This window comes from Lycium barbarum, chromosome 3, assembly GCF_019175385.1.
Source record: "Lycium barbarum isolate Lr01 chromosome 3, ASM1917538v2, whole genome shotgun sequence".
NCBI classification, from domain to species: Eukaryota; Viridiplantae; Streptophyta; class Magnoliopsida; order Solanales; family Solanaceae; genus Lycium; species Lycium barbarum.
The window spans coordinates 36,745,633-36,762,858 of NC_083339.1; the positions used below are offsets into that span (position 1 = coordinate 36,745,633).

General features: G+C 39.4%; 2 protein-coding genes across 6 annotated transcripts; both read left to right on the plus strand.

Annotated features, from left to right (window-relative positions):
- Window positions 1-1,959: 1,959 nt before the first annotated feature.
- On the plus strand, window positions 1,960-6,394 carry LOC132631006 (probable phytol kinase 3, chloroplastic). Its single transcript, XM_060346599.1, has 6 exons — window positions 1,960-2,391; window positions 4,851-4,918; window positions 4,995-5,126; window positions 5,614-5,729; window positions 5,831-5,945; window positions 6,021-6,394. The coding sequence occupies exons 1-6, from the start codon at window positions 2,116-2,118 to the stop codon at window positions 6,196-6,198; spliced, it is 885 nt and encodes a 294-aa protein (XP_060202582.1). The 5' UTR covers window positions 1,960-2,115; the 3' UTR covers window positions 6,199-6,394.
- A 195-nt stretch (window positions 6,395-6,589) lies between these two features.
- LOC132631007 (uncharacterized) lies at window positions 6,590-11,632 on the plus strand. 5 transcript variants are annotated; one of them, XR_009578782.1, is made up of 4 exons: window positions 6,663-7,997; window positions 8,518-8,577; window positions 8,969-9,349; window positions 9,631-9,845. XR_009578782.1 is itself a non-coding variant. In XM_060346600.1 (3 exons), exons 1-3 carry the CDS (start codon window positions 7,818-7,820, stop codon window positions 9,871-9,873), a joined length of 483 nt encoding a protein of 160 aa, XP_060202583.1. In that variant the 5' UTR covers window positions 6,590-7,817; the 3' UTR covers window positions 9,874-11,632. The 5 variants fall into 5 exon arrangements, 1 of the variants encoding a protein (XP_060202583.1); XR_009578780.1 differs by lacking the exon at window positions 6,663-7,997 and having other exon boundaries at window positions 8,011-8,577; window positions 8,969-9,112; window positions 9,189-9,349; XR_009578781.1 differs by lacking the exon at window positions 6,663-7,997 and having other exon boundaries at window positions 8,011-8,577; window positions 8,969-9,112; window positions 9,275-9,349.
- The last annotated feature ends 5,594 nt before the right edge of the window (window positions 11,633-17,226 follow it).

Below are 17,226 nucleotides of genomic sequence, written 5' to 3' on the forward strand. Positions count from 1 at the left end.
TATGATCATTTTACTGTATTTCACTCTTTATATGCTCAGTACATATTCCGTACTGACCCCCTTTCTTCAGGGGCTGCGTTTCATGCCCACAGGTACAGATACGCGCTTTGGTGAACCGCCAACTTAAGATTTCCCTTATGCTATCTTGGAGAGTTCCGTTGTTCCGGAGCCCAGACTTTGGTATAGATCCTTTTTTATCTAAACATATGCATATGTTGTTTAAGGGTACGACGGGGTCTTGTCCCGTCATATGTTACGTTACTGTTGATACTCTTAGAGGTCTGTGGACATATATGTGGGTTGTGTATGGGTTATGTTCAGCTGTGTCTATATGATGTGCTGTGGTATGATGTTCGTCTATAGTGACCGCCTTGTCGGCTTGCTTATGATATTGATATGTGATGGCAGCCTTGTCGGCTTGCTTTTATATGTATAATTATGCGACAAATCTGAGACCATGGTTTGGTCGTTATGAATTCCATATGGTGTCTATTGTGGACTGAACATGTAGCTAACGAGAGTGTCTATGAGTACCTAGTTCGGGTAATTAGTCACGGCCTACGGGGTTGGGTCGTGACAATGGGTGAGGCACAAGTATTACTTGGCATGTAAGGGCAATTTTTTATTGAAAAAAAGTGTATGGGTCCCACTTTTATGACCCTCTCTCATCAGTAGTGCTATTTCTCTCTCCAACCTAACCTTTCACTCATTGTCAGCCCTTCTCTTCTCTATTTATTTCACTCTCATTTTCTAAATTAGTTTTCTAGTCATTTTTTTTACCCATTTCTTTTTGTATTCATGCATATATTTATATTCTCGTTTGATGCTTCGTACCTGTAAATAAATCTGAGTGATTCTGATTTTTTATTTATTAAATCAAACCAATTGTGTCGGTTTTTTTATATCTATAAATAAAATTAAATCTACAAAATCGAGTTTTTATTGGTCTTTTCGATTTTGAATTATTTGATTTTTTTTCTCGGTTCGATGTGAAACATTTTATAATAAAACTAATTTACTTTTTGTGAAATATGATGCAAATGGCATATTATTTCATACAATCATATCTACTCCAGTACATGTTAATCAATTACACACAAAACTAATATTACAACGCCATAAAAAACTTGATTAAAAATGAATAAATTGTTGTCAAGGACAACAAAAGCATCAGAGGTGTAATGGATTCAAATATATATATATATAGGGATGAAATTACAAGGCTAAATATGGTGTTAAAATGTTAAGAAACAAAAACTATGACAAAGTTAAGAACAAATATTTACAAAGTAGATTATAATTTTAAGAAATTGAATATATATAATGTTGGGTTGGTTTGTCTTAATTTAGCCTTTTTTTTCAGTTAAAATCGAGTCAAATCAATTACGATCAATGTTTTTTTCAATTAATTATCAATTTGATTATGTTTATCGATTTCCTTTATATACCCCTACTTAGTATAATGGTTTTTTTGTGCACTATGTTAGCAAAATAACGGGGGGAAATCCATGAAAGTAATTTTTCGGTTATTTTGCGAACACAGTGCACAAAAATACCATTATACTCCCTCAGTTCACTTTTACTTGTTCACTATTTCAAAAATAGATTTTCACTTTTATTTGTTCATTTTCGCAAATCAAGAGAAAAATAATTTATTTTTCCTGTTGTACCTTTTGCATTAATTACTCATTCCAAAACATTTTCCAATTCTAATATAATTATACACCAATTACTATGAATATTATGATAAAAGATGCACTTTATTTATTATTTTTTAAGGGATATATAAATCCTATAGTGGATAAGTAAAAGTGAACGAAAGGAGTAGTAAGTAGAGGTGAATTTATTTAACGTAATACTACTGGGACCATGTCACTTTTATATGGATAAATTTATTTCTCTCTTCTTGATTCTATTCTTAGCCTTAGCCTTAAAGTAGACAAGAGGCTCATAGTCCACTTGTCACTTAACGAGCCGCAAGTATTACATGGCAGGTCTCACCCATAATTAAAACTTTTCGCACATAGGTAATGCTGGGAGTAGTTTGGGCATTGAAAGCTGCTGAAATACTTTAACAACACTCTGCCAAACAAGAAGATAAAGTATGTGGTTATAATGGCTGTCTGTGCTTGTGTGTTTTTCCCAGTGTTAAAGTCAAACTCAGATCCAAGTCTTCTTCTCTCTTCTCTCTTCTCCAGCAAGAAAGAGAAAGGGGTCAATTTGGGGCTTAAAACCAGAAGACTACACACGAGTAGGAGGACTAAAGCTGTAGTAATGCTTTCAGAAAATCCAGTGATGGGAGATTTAATGGCCACTGCATTGTCCGGTGGTATTGCCCTTTCCATTCTTCGATTGTGGGAAGAAACAGCTAAGAGAGAGGTTTTCGATCAGGTGGGTTGGGTTGGGTCCCCTTTGCTTTTATCTTTCTTTTAAGGTTATAGGATTATGAAGGGAACTGAATAATATCAATACGAAAAGTTACCCCAAAGTATGTTACTGTTTAGTTGAAGACCAAAACTCACGTGAATTCAACTAGTTTTCTTCATAGGAATAGAATGTAAAGCTCTAGGATATATTCGAAATTCTGTTTGCTTACCGTTTAAACCACAAGGAAGAAGCAAAAGGCAGCTTATTTTCTTTGATTTCTTGCTCACGTGTTAGATGCCACACTTCTTTTGAATTCCCAATTTGCCATATCTTAGTCTGATGTGATGCTGCAATGAGGTAAATTTTGATTTCTTTTCAAGCTTTATATGGAAGGTAAGTATGTTTAAAAAAAGCAATGGCAGACTGCAGTCTGCTAGTCCAAAAATCTGGGCTTGCTGGTTCTTAATTAGAGGTTTAAGAGTAATTTTGTGTTGGATCTCTCAGCTTGGCCTAAACAGCTTTTTTGTGTGAGTATTTCTGTCAAAAACACTTGTTTGAAAAAGAGTGTACAGTGTTTGAAAAAGAGTGTACAGTTGCTCTTCCACTTTTGGCCACTGGCATGATCAGGGTTCATCTATTGGGCAATGGTTGAATTTGACATGCCAAGTCTTGTGATGATTGTTCATGTTTCTCACAATTAATATGAGATGATAATAGAAGCTTGCTAAACAAAACTTTAGACCAATTGCTAACTGGTTGTGCCCTTGACATGATGAGAATTTTACCATGTGTCTGAACTGACTTCATCACTTGAATGGCCATCTTTGACTAAATCAATTGTAACTCTGTACTGAAGCTTAGAATACTAGTATTGGGTGCTGGGAACTGTCTGTTTATTTAAAGGAAATTACCGAAATGTACCCTTCCCCCATCTAGTTTACCAAACATGGCCCAAGTATACACTGCCTATACACTTCGGCTGTATAGGTATGTATGCTCTATGTTAAGGTATGTATAGTATATGTATATTTTGTAAACTAGATGTCCGAATGGTATTTCGCTGTAATTTGCCCTTTATTTAAAGCATCCGGGTTTCATTGCAATGCAGTTAAGGTTCTGATAGAATGCTAAGTTTAACAATGAAATAGATTAGTTTCTTTGTTTTTGGATGACAGCGGTGTCTGGGACAACCTGGGCACGTCTCGACTGTTTCACGGGTACCTGCTACCCAGTTCATTAACCACTAGTCCACACCATTAGCTCTTCTGAATCTGACGTTGCAAAATATGCAGTATGTTCATCTATGGTGTATACTGACTACTGAGTACCAGATAACAAAACAAAGGTAGGCCGGGGTTATATATGTCAAATACTGCTAATCCTCAGTGCATTTACTGCCATATAGATGTCATAATTATCGGGTGTCGACCAATTTCATGTACTTTTTCCTGCATAACTCAGAAACTAGACTGAAAATCTAGAAATCAGGAAGGTTGTATGCTTTTGCTATTTGGCCATAATCTCTATAGTGATTATATACTGAAATAAGATAGGTGTCATCAAACTCTGTGAAGAGGATGTTATTACTAAATTTATGACCTTGGCCCACATACTATATTGGTTTTGCAGCGATACAATCTGTGTTGTCTTCGTCAATGATTCTTTTATATATTATCCGGTTTTAACCGATACAGTCAGTGGCTACGCAGAACTTTTGGAAAACGGAGTCAACATTTAAAGGAATGAAACAAACTGGGACAAATAATTAGAGAGATGAGAAGTTGAGAACAACAACAATAGCAAGCCAACATGTCCAATCTTTACAAATCACAAAAGAAGAGTAGTCTTTTAAAAATTATGATTCCATATTTCTTTATATATGATGAAATAACTTTCTTTATGAATTGAAATATTTTATTATCACTTATAGAGCGTTGAAGGAGTCTTGTCCCACAAGCTTCATTGATTCTTTTCGAGGATTAGGTCAAGTCTCTATGAAATCTAAATTTTTAGAAGGACAACTAAAAATAATAATTAGCAACTACTAAATCTCCATTGTTGAGGTTCGATCCCACAACCTCCGTAAACAGGATGCAGCACTTGACGGCTACGGCGGATATAGTGCGACTTCATAACATATAGCTTTTGCATTCGACTGACCTGTTTTCTTCTTTTTACAAATATAACTAGCTCTTGTATATCCCTTGAATGGAAGAAAAAGCATACAATGTGAATTCACTTGGTTGCATGTAATTTCCCTTCTGTCATGTTTGCTACTACCTTTTAATTTCAAGATTCTAAGTATATTAGAGTGCCAGGAGTTGGTATTAGTTTATCCTGTTGTCTTGCATGACCACGTTAGAAGAAATAGTTGGATTTCCTCATCTTATGGAAGTGGTACCTTACCTGTTCTACTTAATGATGTTCCAATATGGCCTAAGGTACTGTATTTTCTGAATTCTACAATATTTTATATTACACAGAAAACGAATAGAAAGCTTGTTCATATTAGCATTGGGCTGGTCTTCATGTTCTGCTGGCCAATGTTCAGGTAATGTTTTTCAACCTAGGCATGAAGCCTTCCATTCATTTAATTCTGGTGATTGAGGTAGTGATTGTTTTTCCAGCTCTGGTCACCAGGGAGCAATTCTAGCAGCTCTTATTCCTGGTCTCAACATAATAAAAATGCTTCTTTTGGGACTAGGAATATGGAAAGATGATGCAACTGTCAAGTCTATGAGCCGATTTGGAGACCACAGGTTTAGTAATTTACAGCTTTTTCCTGAACAATTCATTATACCCAACTCTTGTTACAGAACTTAACTATTACTGTCAATAACGAGATGTCAGAACCAAAAATTGGTTATGTTGAGGATGATCCAAATTTATCAATGTGCATCCATCTCTAATGGTAACAGGATATTCGTTAATTTTATTAAGCTACAATCTGTGGATAATATGATGCTGCCAACATCTGTGAAAACTTGAACATGTTAGAAGTATTCATACTTAAAAGTCCTACTATTTCTCCTATATCATAACTAAACGATATGGAAGAAAAGTTTCTGAAAACATGCAGCAGTTCCAAAAATGGTAGAGGCCTTAATTGCCGGGCCAACCCCATTCCTTGTTTGTAATCCTAGTTGAGCTGCGGATTACTTCCTTTTGTCCTTCTATTACAGCTTGTTCTTTATTAAGAAATTTAATTGGCAACTTATAGTGTGTTTGGCATGCTTCTTACATTAGGGAGCTTCTCAAGGGACCATTGTACTATGCCCTTACAATCACTTATGCTTGTGCTGTATATTGGAGATATTCTCCTATTTCAATTGGACTAATTTGCAACCTTTGTGCTGGTGATGGTATGCTATGCTATGCCGAGGCAATAAAATTTCTCATTCTCTCTCTGATTGTTTGACAGTGTCCTCACAAGTACTAAAAATATACTGTTTTCCTGCTCCAGGTATAGCTGACATTGTTGGCAGGAGGTTTGGAAAACAGAAACTCCCATACAATAAAAACAAATCATTTGCTGGTAGTCTTGCAATGGCAACTGTTGGTTTCTTAGCATCCATTGGGTAATTGAAGCTTTCATTGTTATCATGTTTCTTAAACACTGCAAAATGCTTACTGGTCTAAATGTTTTGCTACAGATACTTGCACTATTTCTCCTTGTTTGGGTATATTCAGGTGAGCTCCAGGACGGTTTTAGGGTTCTTGTTTGTGTCGCTTGCTGCAGCACTGGTTGAATCCCATCCTCTAAGCACTGAACTCGATGACAACTTGACGGTTCCCTTAACCTCAGTGCTGGTAGGTAGTCTTGTTATGTGATATCAGATTGTAGCCTGAGATGGATGGACTGTATGAACTTAGAAATGCTAACTGAAAATGGTTATTGTGTTAGTCTACCCAGGATTGTGTATCAGTATGGAGAATGTATAAGCCTCTGCATTACCCAAAACTTGATACTTTTTGTTGTACTATTAAATACTACAGTGAAATGTATTCTAAGTGTTTGTTCCTGAAACATTCTTGAAATCCTGAAAATAATTTTTTTTTCAGAAACGTGGTTTTTGTTTACGTTTCTCCCAAGAGCTCTTTGCACAAAGTGTTCCAAAAAGTTTTTTTTTTCAAGCGAATCCACTAGGCAGAGTGTCTAGGGCCCGTGCTTATTAACAAATAAAAGGAACCCTCATTACCTAGACTTTCTTAATTAGTGATGAAGTATCCAAATGCCTTGGCATGACACCATCTCAAGCACCTTCAAGTTCTCACCAGGTGCTATGGTCTTCAAAGCCAAATTGAGTAATCTCCCTCAAGGCAATTTGGAAAGTCTATACGAATGAGAATTCTATTGAGGCTAAACAAACTTTTGCTACTAGCAAGCATGTAAAAAGTAAGAGCTAGATAGAATTAGGTACTCTATGATCGTCACAGAGTTTTTAACACCATCTATGTTGAAATTATATATGACAATGCTAAAATAATGAAATACTATAAAAATCAAGAAGAAATTGAGTTATCAACCTCAAACTTCCCTCGTACAAATTTGAGAAATAACACATAGAGATGATCCAACGAAATAACTTGATGTAGATGTTCCTTATCTTCTTTTTCAATCATGTCCAAAAGAACTTGAAAATTCGTCATACCTTTTTGAATTTATTCGATTTTGTTGAAGTTGACACTGCCGCCTTTTGCTTTGCCATTCTCATTGGTAATTGCTTTGGTATAAAATCCTCACAATCCCAACTTTACTTTCTACCATGACTTTGATTTCTTTTGCCTCTTCTTTGTCGCCTAGGAGAGATATTTTCCTCTCTAGCTGCATTACCAAAACATGTATCCAACATATCTTCCTCGTCTCACTCCTAAAAATTATCCTTACCTTGTAGATTCGAAGCCTATTTGGAGAGGCTATACTACTTCCAACCTATTATTTGGGGTTATCCCCCACAACTTGAAGTTATTTAGTAATATTAGTAGGAGTTTAGCATGATATTGTGAATATTGGAAACATAAATAGAGATACTCTAGATATATAAAAATATACTTAAGAGATATTTTATACTTATTGTAGAATATTGTATAGCATTAACTATAGAATATTTGGTAGGATTTACATTTAGTGTAGGATATTTTGCTTCCTTTTATCTCTTATTCCTCTTGTGTATAAATACCTATGTAGTCTGATGTATTAGATCAACAAATTGAGATATTCATTCTTCAGTTTCTCTCTTGTTTTTCTCTGCTCTTGACATGGTATCGGAGCCTTCTTGCTTTGATTCATAGAGTCCTTGATCTTTGGTTTACTTTCAATTTTTTTTGAAAGTTTTTGTCTTCTTGTTGGTCAACAGTTAGACCTAAACACTTAGGGCTCTTGGTCTTGGTTATTCAGGCTATTTTTTTTTCGTATCATTGTGTTTTTTCGATTTTCGGTATTCAAAAACATGACTTCACATCAGTTTGAGTCCTTTAATGTTCGTTTCACTGAAAAAAATTATTCTGCTTGGGAATTTCAGTTTCAACTATTTGTCATTGGAAAAGAATTATGGTGCCATATAGATGGAAGTGATTCTGCTCCTACTGATCCTACAAAGTTAAATCAGTGGAAGGTCAAAGATGCTCAGGTGATGACATGAATTTTAGGGTCAATTGGCCATCTTATTGTCCTTAGTCTCAGGCCATACAAGACTCCAAAGGCCATGTGGGATTATTTACAAAAGGTTTATAACCAAGACAATAACGCAAGACGCTTTCAGCTGGAGCATGAAATTGCTAATTATTGTAAAGGAGATCTCTCTGTTCAAGATTATTATTCTATATTTCAGAACTTATGGGCTAAATTTACTGATATTGTTTATGCTAAAATACCTGCTGAATCTCTCTCTATAATGTTTTTTTTAAACAAGGTCACTGGTGATCCCAGTGACTATTTTATTCATTTAATAATTGTCCAAACAAATAAATCAACAAACAAAAGGAAAGAAAAGAAACTTAAAAGACATTTGGTAAAGTACACGATGGGTATAGCATCTGAAATTGGGTTTCTTCATCATGTCTATTTGAGTGTTCCAGTGATCTTTGATAGCACATCCGTTCACGTGAGCTTGCATCTTGCTTATGTGCTCTTGGATTTGGTGTTTGCAGTTGCTAGGAAGACACATCGCTGCCAATTTCTTCCTCCATCGCTGGTTCTTCATTTCTAAGGTTCGTTGAAGCTCCATCATTCTCCTGTTTGTACCTCGCTGCATGATATTTTTCGGCTGTGCATATGATTGTTGTTGCTGTTGATTATGGCATTTGTCTTGATTTTCTTCTCCTGATTTCCTGCTATGAATTTGTGATGTTGTATCCGATGGGTTATTGTGTAACCCCCATTTCAATTCTACCCAGTATGAGGTTGGTCCTTGTACATTCTATACCTTTCCCAACCTTAACTGAGCTGAATTAAAGCTTGTGTGAATCTCTCTATAATTCAAGCAGTTCATGAGCAAAGAAAGCGAGATCAATTTTTGATGAAATTGCGAACTGATTTTGAGAGTGTTCGCTCTAACTTGATGAATCATGACCCGTCTCCCTCCTTGGATGTCTGTTTTAGGGAATCACTTCGTGAAGAGCAGCGTTTTCTCACACAAAACACTTTCAAGAAAGAAAATGTCCACACTGTTGCATTTGTTGCTTAAGGAAAAGGGAAGGGTAGAGATATGAGCAAAACTCAATGCTACAGTTGCAAGCAATAGTGGTAAGAAGTTATGCAATTATTGTAAACAAAACAGGCATATTATCAAAGAGTGTCCCACACGTCCTCAAAATCGTAGGACTAATGCTTTTCAAGCCGGGATAAATGGTTCCACTTCTGATACGTCATCTCCAACTGGAACTAACAACCAATTTGCTTCTCCAGCAACTGGACAAGTTCTTACTCCTGAAATGGCACAGCAAATGATCGTGTCAGCCTTTTCTTTTTTGGGGCTGCAAGGTAACACTATTAAATCTAATTTTTGGCTTGTTGATTCTGGTGCTTCAAATCATATGACCAACTCAACTAGTATGCTACAAAATGTTTGTGAGTATCATGGTCCATCACAAATTCAGGTTGCCAATGGTAGTAATTTGCCCATTACCAAGGTTGGGGATATTACTAAAATTTTCAAGAATGTTTTTGTATCACCAAAGCTCTTCACTAGTCTTATTTCTATTGGACAATGGGTAGATAACAATTGTGATGTGAATTTTTCTCGTAATGATTGCCTTGTGCAGGATCAGGTGTCCGCGATGATAATCGCGAAAGGGCCTAAAGTTGGAAGATTGCTTCATATATGTTTTTCCATTCCTCGTGTTCTATCTTTTGCTTGCACTTCTACAGCCAGTAAAACTGAGGTTTGGCATAAGCGTCTAGGACATCCAAATTCTATTGTGTTGTCTCATTTATCAAATTCTGATTTATTGGAAATAAAAATCAATTTTCAGCTTCTTCCTTTGATTGTTCTACTTGTAAATTAGTGTCACGACCCAACCGGAGGGCCATGATGGGCACCCGGAGCTAACTCACCCGGGCACCTCTCGTCGTACATTCACATTCATATCTAGGTGAGCCACATAGCTTATCAACAAACTCTATGCCTCAATAATACCAAACGGCTAAAACACTTTTTATATATCAACATCAACAACTACCCCCATATACATATACACAAGCCGACGAGGCTAACAAAATAATATACCAAAAATATGAGCTGAAGAGGCAAAAGACATATGCTATACATGACTGTCTACGAGTCTCTAAGAAGAGTATGAAACATCATCATAAGGACAGGACAGGGCCCCGCCATGCCCATATATACACACAAAAGAATAGTACCAACAGCTGCGGCTCTGGATCAAATGGAGCTCCTCTAAGCAATCACTGGATGTGTAGCCTAAGGATTAAGTCTATCTTCCTGTCCACCTGCGGGCATGACGCAGCGTCCACAAACAAAAGGACGTCAGTACGAATAATGTACTGAGTATGTAAGGCATAATCAATAACATAGTAGAAGCATGAACGATAACATAAGAAAGAAGAGTCATGGGATGATATAGCCATTTATACCTCTAGCGACGTTCATCATATTTACTTACCCTTTTTCAAAGGGGAACCTTCCATTTCATACATTTATACATATAGTAGTATCATACCCGACAATGTAAAGGCCTAGTATGACTGTATGTACACCTCAAAGTGTATAGAAGACTTTATTGAGTCCAATTGAAGTTTTAAGAACTACACCCGAAAGTAAAAGTTAAGATTGATCTATTGCCTTAATTTTTTTATTTTTTTTGAAGAATCAAAATATCATTCACGAGTCAGACCCACTTTCAAATTTCACCTCTTTATAGACTACTACTGCAAAAATTAAAATACACTGTGCAATCATTAGATAATGACCAAAGTTGATTTAAAAGAATAGATCTTAACTGAAATTAAAATGTGAGAACGAGCAATGGCCTGCGTTGGGTAATGCTCTTCACTGATTGTGTGACTATTGGGATTTTTACTCTTTCCTAAGGGTTTGTTTTTAGATTACTGAGTGGGAAACATCTGATTGAGTAGGTAATCTCTTGTGGTCGTTTAGTATTTGGTTGCAATTTTGTCAATGTTCTCGTCGACTTTCAGCGAGATTGTGGAGGAATAGAGGTAGGTGAGTTTCATTCTCCGTCGGCGTGTTTACTATCAGTACAGAGAGAAGAAAGCTGAGCCATTAAGTTTTTTATGTGACACGTGTCACAAATCGAAAGGGAAATTGGAGGAACTGGACAAAGAGTGGACTGAAGAGGAGCCGGTTCCAAACATGTCATAGTGGTAATTTTGTTTTTTGGTTAATAAGGATACTTTCATTTGTACTTGTATACGGGTTAAACCGAGGATACGGATGTGCTCGGTTTCCCGTTGTCATCGTTATGCTCGGGCACGATATGACCGGCTCATCGAGAACAAGGCTTCGAGTTCGATCTGGGATGAGGCGTTAATGGAAGGACGGTTAACCGCCATAAGGAGAAGACCGAAATATCTACCCTCAACCAGATATTTCGGCGTCGATTTCGACAACAATTGTCACCAGATTTCTTTTCTTTATTCAGAATTGTACTAGGATTGAGACTCCTCTACTATATAAAGAGGAGGTTCTCATCCATTGTAGGGGGTTGGCGGTTTCTTTATTCAGAATTGTACTAGGATTGAGACTCCTCTACTATATAAAGAGGAGGTTCTCATCCATTGTAGGGGGTTGGCAAGAGAAAGAGAAAAAGACTTCATATAAAAAAATAATACGAATCATTTGAAACCATTCCCATTTGTAACTAAGTTCATCTTTATTATTCATCGTGTAAGTACTCGACAGAGGATATCGACCTCGGTTTCTATACCCGAGGTCAGACATAATTAATAGTTGGTCAGATCTGTTTCTTCATCTCTCTATTCGTTTATCTTGCAATATAATCTCGGATTGAATTTAGCCATATATCTTTGGCATCACGCATAAATTTAATTGTTCTCCATTTTAAGGTTAAACAGTTTGGCGTCCACCGTGGGGCCAGAGATAATAGTGGCGGTTCAATACAACATTCTGGTTACGCTCGATATTTTACACTTGTTCTTTAAGGTTTGATTTCAGGTATACCAGAAATGTCGGATTCCCATTCCATCAACTTCCAAGTGGAACCGAGCCATCACGAGCATAACGATGGGGGCATACAAATAACAACACGCCCCCCGTTAATCTTGTTCAAGCCGGATCATCAGTGGGCAATGCACCGGCCGGCGAGAATAACGGAGCTATGTTGCAACAACTTCAAAACCAGTTAGACATGGCTATGGCTCAGTTACAGGCCCAGCAGGAGATCATAGCGCAATTGCAAAATCAAAATCAAGCACCCGATGTTGCTCCATCGGAACAGACCGAGAAAATGAAAGAAAGGCACGTTACTCGAGATAATGAGAACCATCTCGGGTATAGTGTCGAGCTGGTAAGGATGCTCGAAGAATTGATGAAACGAGTCGAATCCGGCGAAAAAACATAGAAGCGAATGATAAGAAGGTGGAGAACTATAACTCGAGGGTCGATCAGATTCCGGGGGCCCCGCTTGTGTTGAAGGGACCGAATTCGAAAATATTTGTTCAAATACCATTTTCGCCGAGTGCGGCACCGATGAAAATCCCTAAGAGATTTCGCATGCCCGATATCCCGAAGTATAATGGGACGACGGACCCAAATGAACATGTGACTGCATATACATGTGCTATTAAGGGCAATGATCTCGCCGATGACGAAAAGGAATCAGTGCTACTTAAGAAATTTGGGTAAACCCTATCAAATGGGGCGATGATTTGGTATCATAACTTGCCCGAGCATTCAATTGATTCATTTTCCATGCTCGCTGATGCTTTCGTCAAGGCCCATGCCGGGGCCATCAATGTCACGACCCAACCCCGTAGGCCGTGACTAGTACCCGATCTGGGCACCCAAACACATCTATCCAATGCTATCCCAAAGGTTATCGAACGCACTCAAGTATAAAGCAGAAGCCGTCAAGGCTATATTTCAAATTTGGATAATTTCCAGAAAAATTTTGGCAGAGTTTCCTTTGTTTTACAGACTATCCAAAATAACCCTGCGCACAGAAAATACCAACAAAGGCCACACCGGCCAACAAATCAATATATAAACATATGCGGACCGGCCGCCGCGGCGAATGGGATCGCCCCAAACACAACCTATACACACATCCGTACAGAAAGACCCTAACCCACAAACATGTCCACAGACCTCTAAACAGACATACAGAATCATATGACGGGATAGGGCCCCGCCGTACCCAGAATTACCATATGTACAGAATGTACAGATATCAGAAGATATATACCAAAAGTACATGCTCCGGATCAAAGGATCTCTCCAAAATAGCAGAATCTGAGCCCTAGACTGGCGGCGTGTCCCATCTGACTGAAGCTCCTATTTACCTGCGAACTCGAAGCCATGGAGTCCTGTCCCGAGAACTGTGGGGGCGTACTGTGTGCTGGCTGGGACGAATACCTGTTACCCTGCCGCTGAGAAAACTCACTCTGAAATCCCCCTGAGTACCCGGCCGATCTGGCTCTCTTAGGCCTGCTCCCGTCATGGCCCCTATCAGGCCGACGTTCCCTACGCCGGTCCTTCATGCCCTGGGTATATGCCTGCACCCGGGCAACATGCATCCCTGGCTGAGAAGCCATCGCCAAGCAACCATCGATCAAATAAGGGTCTAGCCCCATCACATACCGGTGCACCCTATCGGCCATCTCGGCTACTATAGCGGGTGCATACCTAGCCAACGAGTCGAACTCTAGGCTATACTCTCGAACACTTCTACCGTTCTGTTTCAGATGCAAGAATCGATCAACCCTGGCTCTCCGTAGCTCTGGAGGTAGAAAATGATCAAGAAAGGCCTTAGTAAACTCGGCCCATACTGCTGGGGCAGCATCGTCACCCCTGGATAGCTGCCAGGACTCATACCAGTTCGCCGCTACCTCATATAACCGATACGAGGCCAATTCAACGGACTCAGTCGGCTACGCCTTAATCAACCGTATCGTGCTCTCCATCTTTCTAATAAACTCATGAGGGTCCTCTTCGGGTTTTGTCCCGGAGAATTCTGGAGGATTACATGTCAAGAACTCACGAGCCCTGGAGCTTTCATACCTGTCCGAACGACCACCCCCAAATCCATGCCTACGAACCTGCTCCGTCATCAGTGTGGTCAATAACTGAACCGCATCTCGCATAGCCCTGTCCTCCGCCCCTGGCTGTGGAGCTGGAGGCTCGGGCACTGGAACCCTGGGAGCTCGTGGTGGAGCCGCCCTCTGATCAGCAGCTGCTGCTGCTCCCATCTCCTCTGATAAGGGTGGTGTAACAGAGCCGGCTGACAGGGGCTCATCCTCAAGCGCTAACCGCGCACTGGCCCTGGTAACTCTCTGGGCCCGACTGGTTTCTCCTACCTCCACCCCCGCTTTGCCCTTCTGGGCAGCTGTTGCCTTCTTCGGAGGCATCGCTGAAAACATAACAAATCGTCAGGAGGGGATCATCCTACTAATATAGTTCTATCGCACGATCTAGGATTCAAAGAAGGGTAACATCCTAGATGCCCTGTAGCCTCCTGTTTATAGATGTGGTGCACAACACATCGATAAACAAGACTCTACTAGACACGGCCTGTAGACATACCGAGGACTAACCGCTCTGATACCACTTCTGTCACGACCCAACCCCGTAGGCTGTGACTAGTACTCGATCTGGGCACCCAAACACATCTATCCAATGCTATCCCAAAGGTTATCGAACGCACTCAAGTATAAAGCAGAAGCCGTCAAGGCTATATTTCAAATTTGGATAATTTCCAGAAAATTTTTGGCAGAGTTACCTTTGTTTTACAGACTATCCAAAATAACCCTGCGCACAGAAAATACCAACAAAGGCCACACCGGCCAACAAATCAACATATAAACATATGCGGACCGGCCGCCGCGGCGAATGGGATCGCCCCAAACACAACCTATACACACATCCGTACAGAAAGACCCTAACCCACAAACATGTCCACAGACCTCTAAACAGACATACAGAATCATATGACGGGACAGGGCCCCGCCGTACCCAGAATTACCATACGTACAGAATGTACAGATATCAGAAGATATATACCAAAAGTACACGCTCCGGATCAAAGGAGCTCTCCAAAATAGCAGAATCTGAGCCCTAGACTGGCGGCGTGTCTCCAGGTGCGTCCGTACCTGCGGGCATGTAACGCAGCCCCCGAAGAACCGGGGGTCAGTACGAAATATGTACTGAGCATGTAAAGCGGAAACATAACAAACATAATCATGGTCTGAATCAGAAGCACAGAAGTATAACAAACGGAATCGTAATCCAACGAACAGACAGAGCTATACCGGACAGAGTTGTAGTTCTGACAGACAAACGGAAGGATACCGGACAGGATCATAATAGGGCACAAGAACGTGGTTGCCACTCCTGCCTTTGGCGCCACAACATATCATATTTCCGAAGATTTCATATCTTCGAACATCTCCGTCACATAACACATCATATCATAACCACGGTAACCCCGGGGACAGATCACACGCCGGGAACCGGACACATCATACTTCGTAACATATACACGGTAACCAGGAACGACATGTACCACAGTACCCCGGAACCGAACACATCATACTTCGGAATTCATACATGGGACCCGGCCCCCGACAAGGGACTCGGTGGCCCATCCGCACGATATCAATCGGCCCGGGATCCGGTGAAAGGAATCATAGCACATGCACGAACTGATTAATGAGAGACCACATACATACAGATCATTATACAGACCCAATCAAATTGAGGAAGGCCATATGGCGAGTCAAATCAGAGTATTCAGATAGTGTTTATAATACGCGCCTCTATCCTACTTGGGAAGGCACGACAGATTATCACCGATATCAGATTTCCAGATACCAAAACCATTTCGTAGGATTTATACAAAAATAGTCATATCATGATCAGGATAATAGTCCAGATGTTAGTTTTGAAAAACGAACAGGAATAAGGCAATTTAGGTCATACAAGAGGTATCGGGGCTCCGTGGCCCACCTCGGACCAACCCGAGGCGACATACGTAAATTACTGATAATAGACCTTATGAGGTCATCCATACTCATTTGGAAGTACTCCGACTCCGTTTAGGAAGGTTTCGTACAAAAGTTCACTTTAAAGGCATTTTATAAGGAAATGGTTTCAATCGTACAGAAAGAATTGGAGCGGATTTCCATCTCGAATTCCGAGGAACGGAGTCGTATCTAAGGCTCGCGGCCGAGCCTATTATGTTCAGAACATGCCTAAGAATGAAGGGGTAAGCTTTACATACCTCGATTGCGCCTTACGCTCGCTTGGCTTCAATTCCAATTTCGTCCAGAATCTACAAATGGTCATGTTTACCAATTGTCAAATTCAAGCTTTTAAGATTCCAAATTTTATTGCATACTTGCCTACCGAGATTTCGGCAGCATTTCCCCTATATATATGACATCCCCGAGACTTAGCTCGGCTTAATATATCAACACAGCAACCCAACAACAACATCAATAACAACAACAAGCATTACAAAACACATAATATGGCATAACTAGCCATCTTTCCGGCATAACACAACATCTTTCATTCCGACCTTACATTTCAAACCAATCTTACCATTTTCATACTTATCACTCATCAAGATCCTTACAACATAATTCGGAGACATATCATATCGTTTTCACCAAATATACATAAGGTATACACAATATACAAGTTTCCTACCAAAGACATAATTCACCCACAACTTCCAATCTTTTAGCAAACATATTCATGACATATTCATATCGTCCAACTTCATCAATGACAATCATAATTTGCCTCTTACTACTTACATTTCCACATTTACCTAAACCATAGTAAAGTCGCATAGTTTCCTACAACAACTTAACAACCATTTTTCCGTGATAACAAAACCATTATTCTTTCATTCACTTCACAATAACACACTTAACATACTAACAAGATTTAATTCACCTTCCATCATCCACATCACACCACACGGCCACATGCTATATTTTCCAACTTCCCCTAATTCATTTCAACTTTCACTTCCAATATAAATTTCATCATAATCACAACTAGGATACAATACAAAATTCAACACATCTCAACCACACAATTATGCACACACACGGCCATACATATGCATACATACCAATACCATACAAACTTCCATATTTCCATAGTTTCTACCCATTCCTACATTCCACAA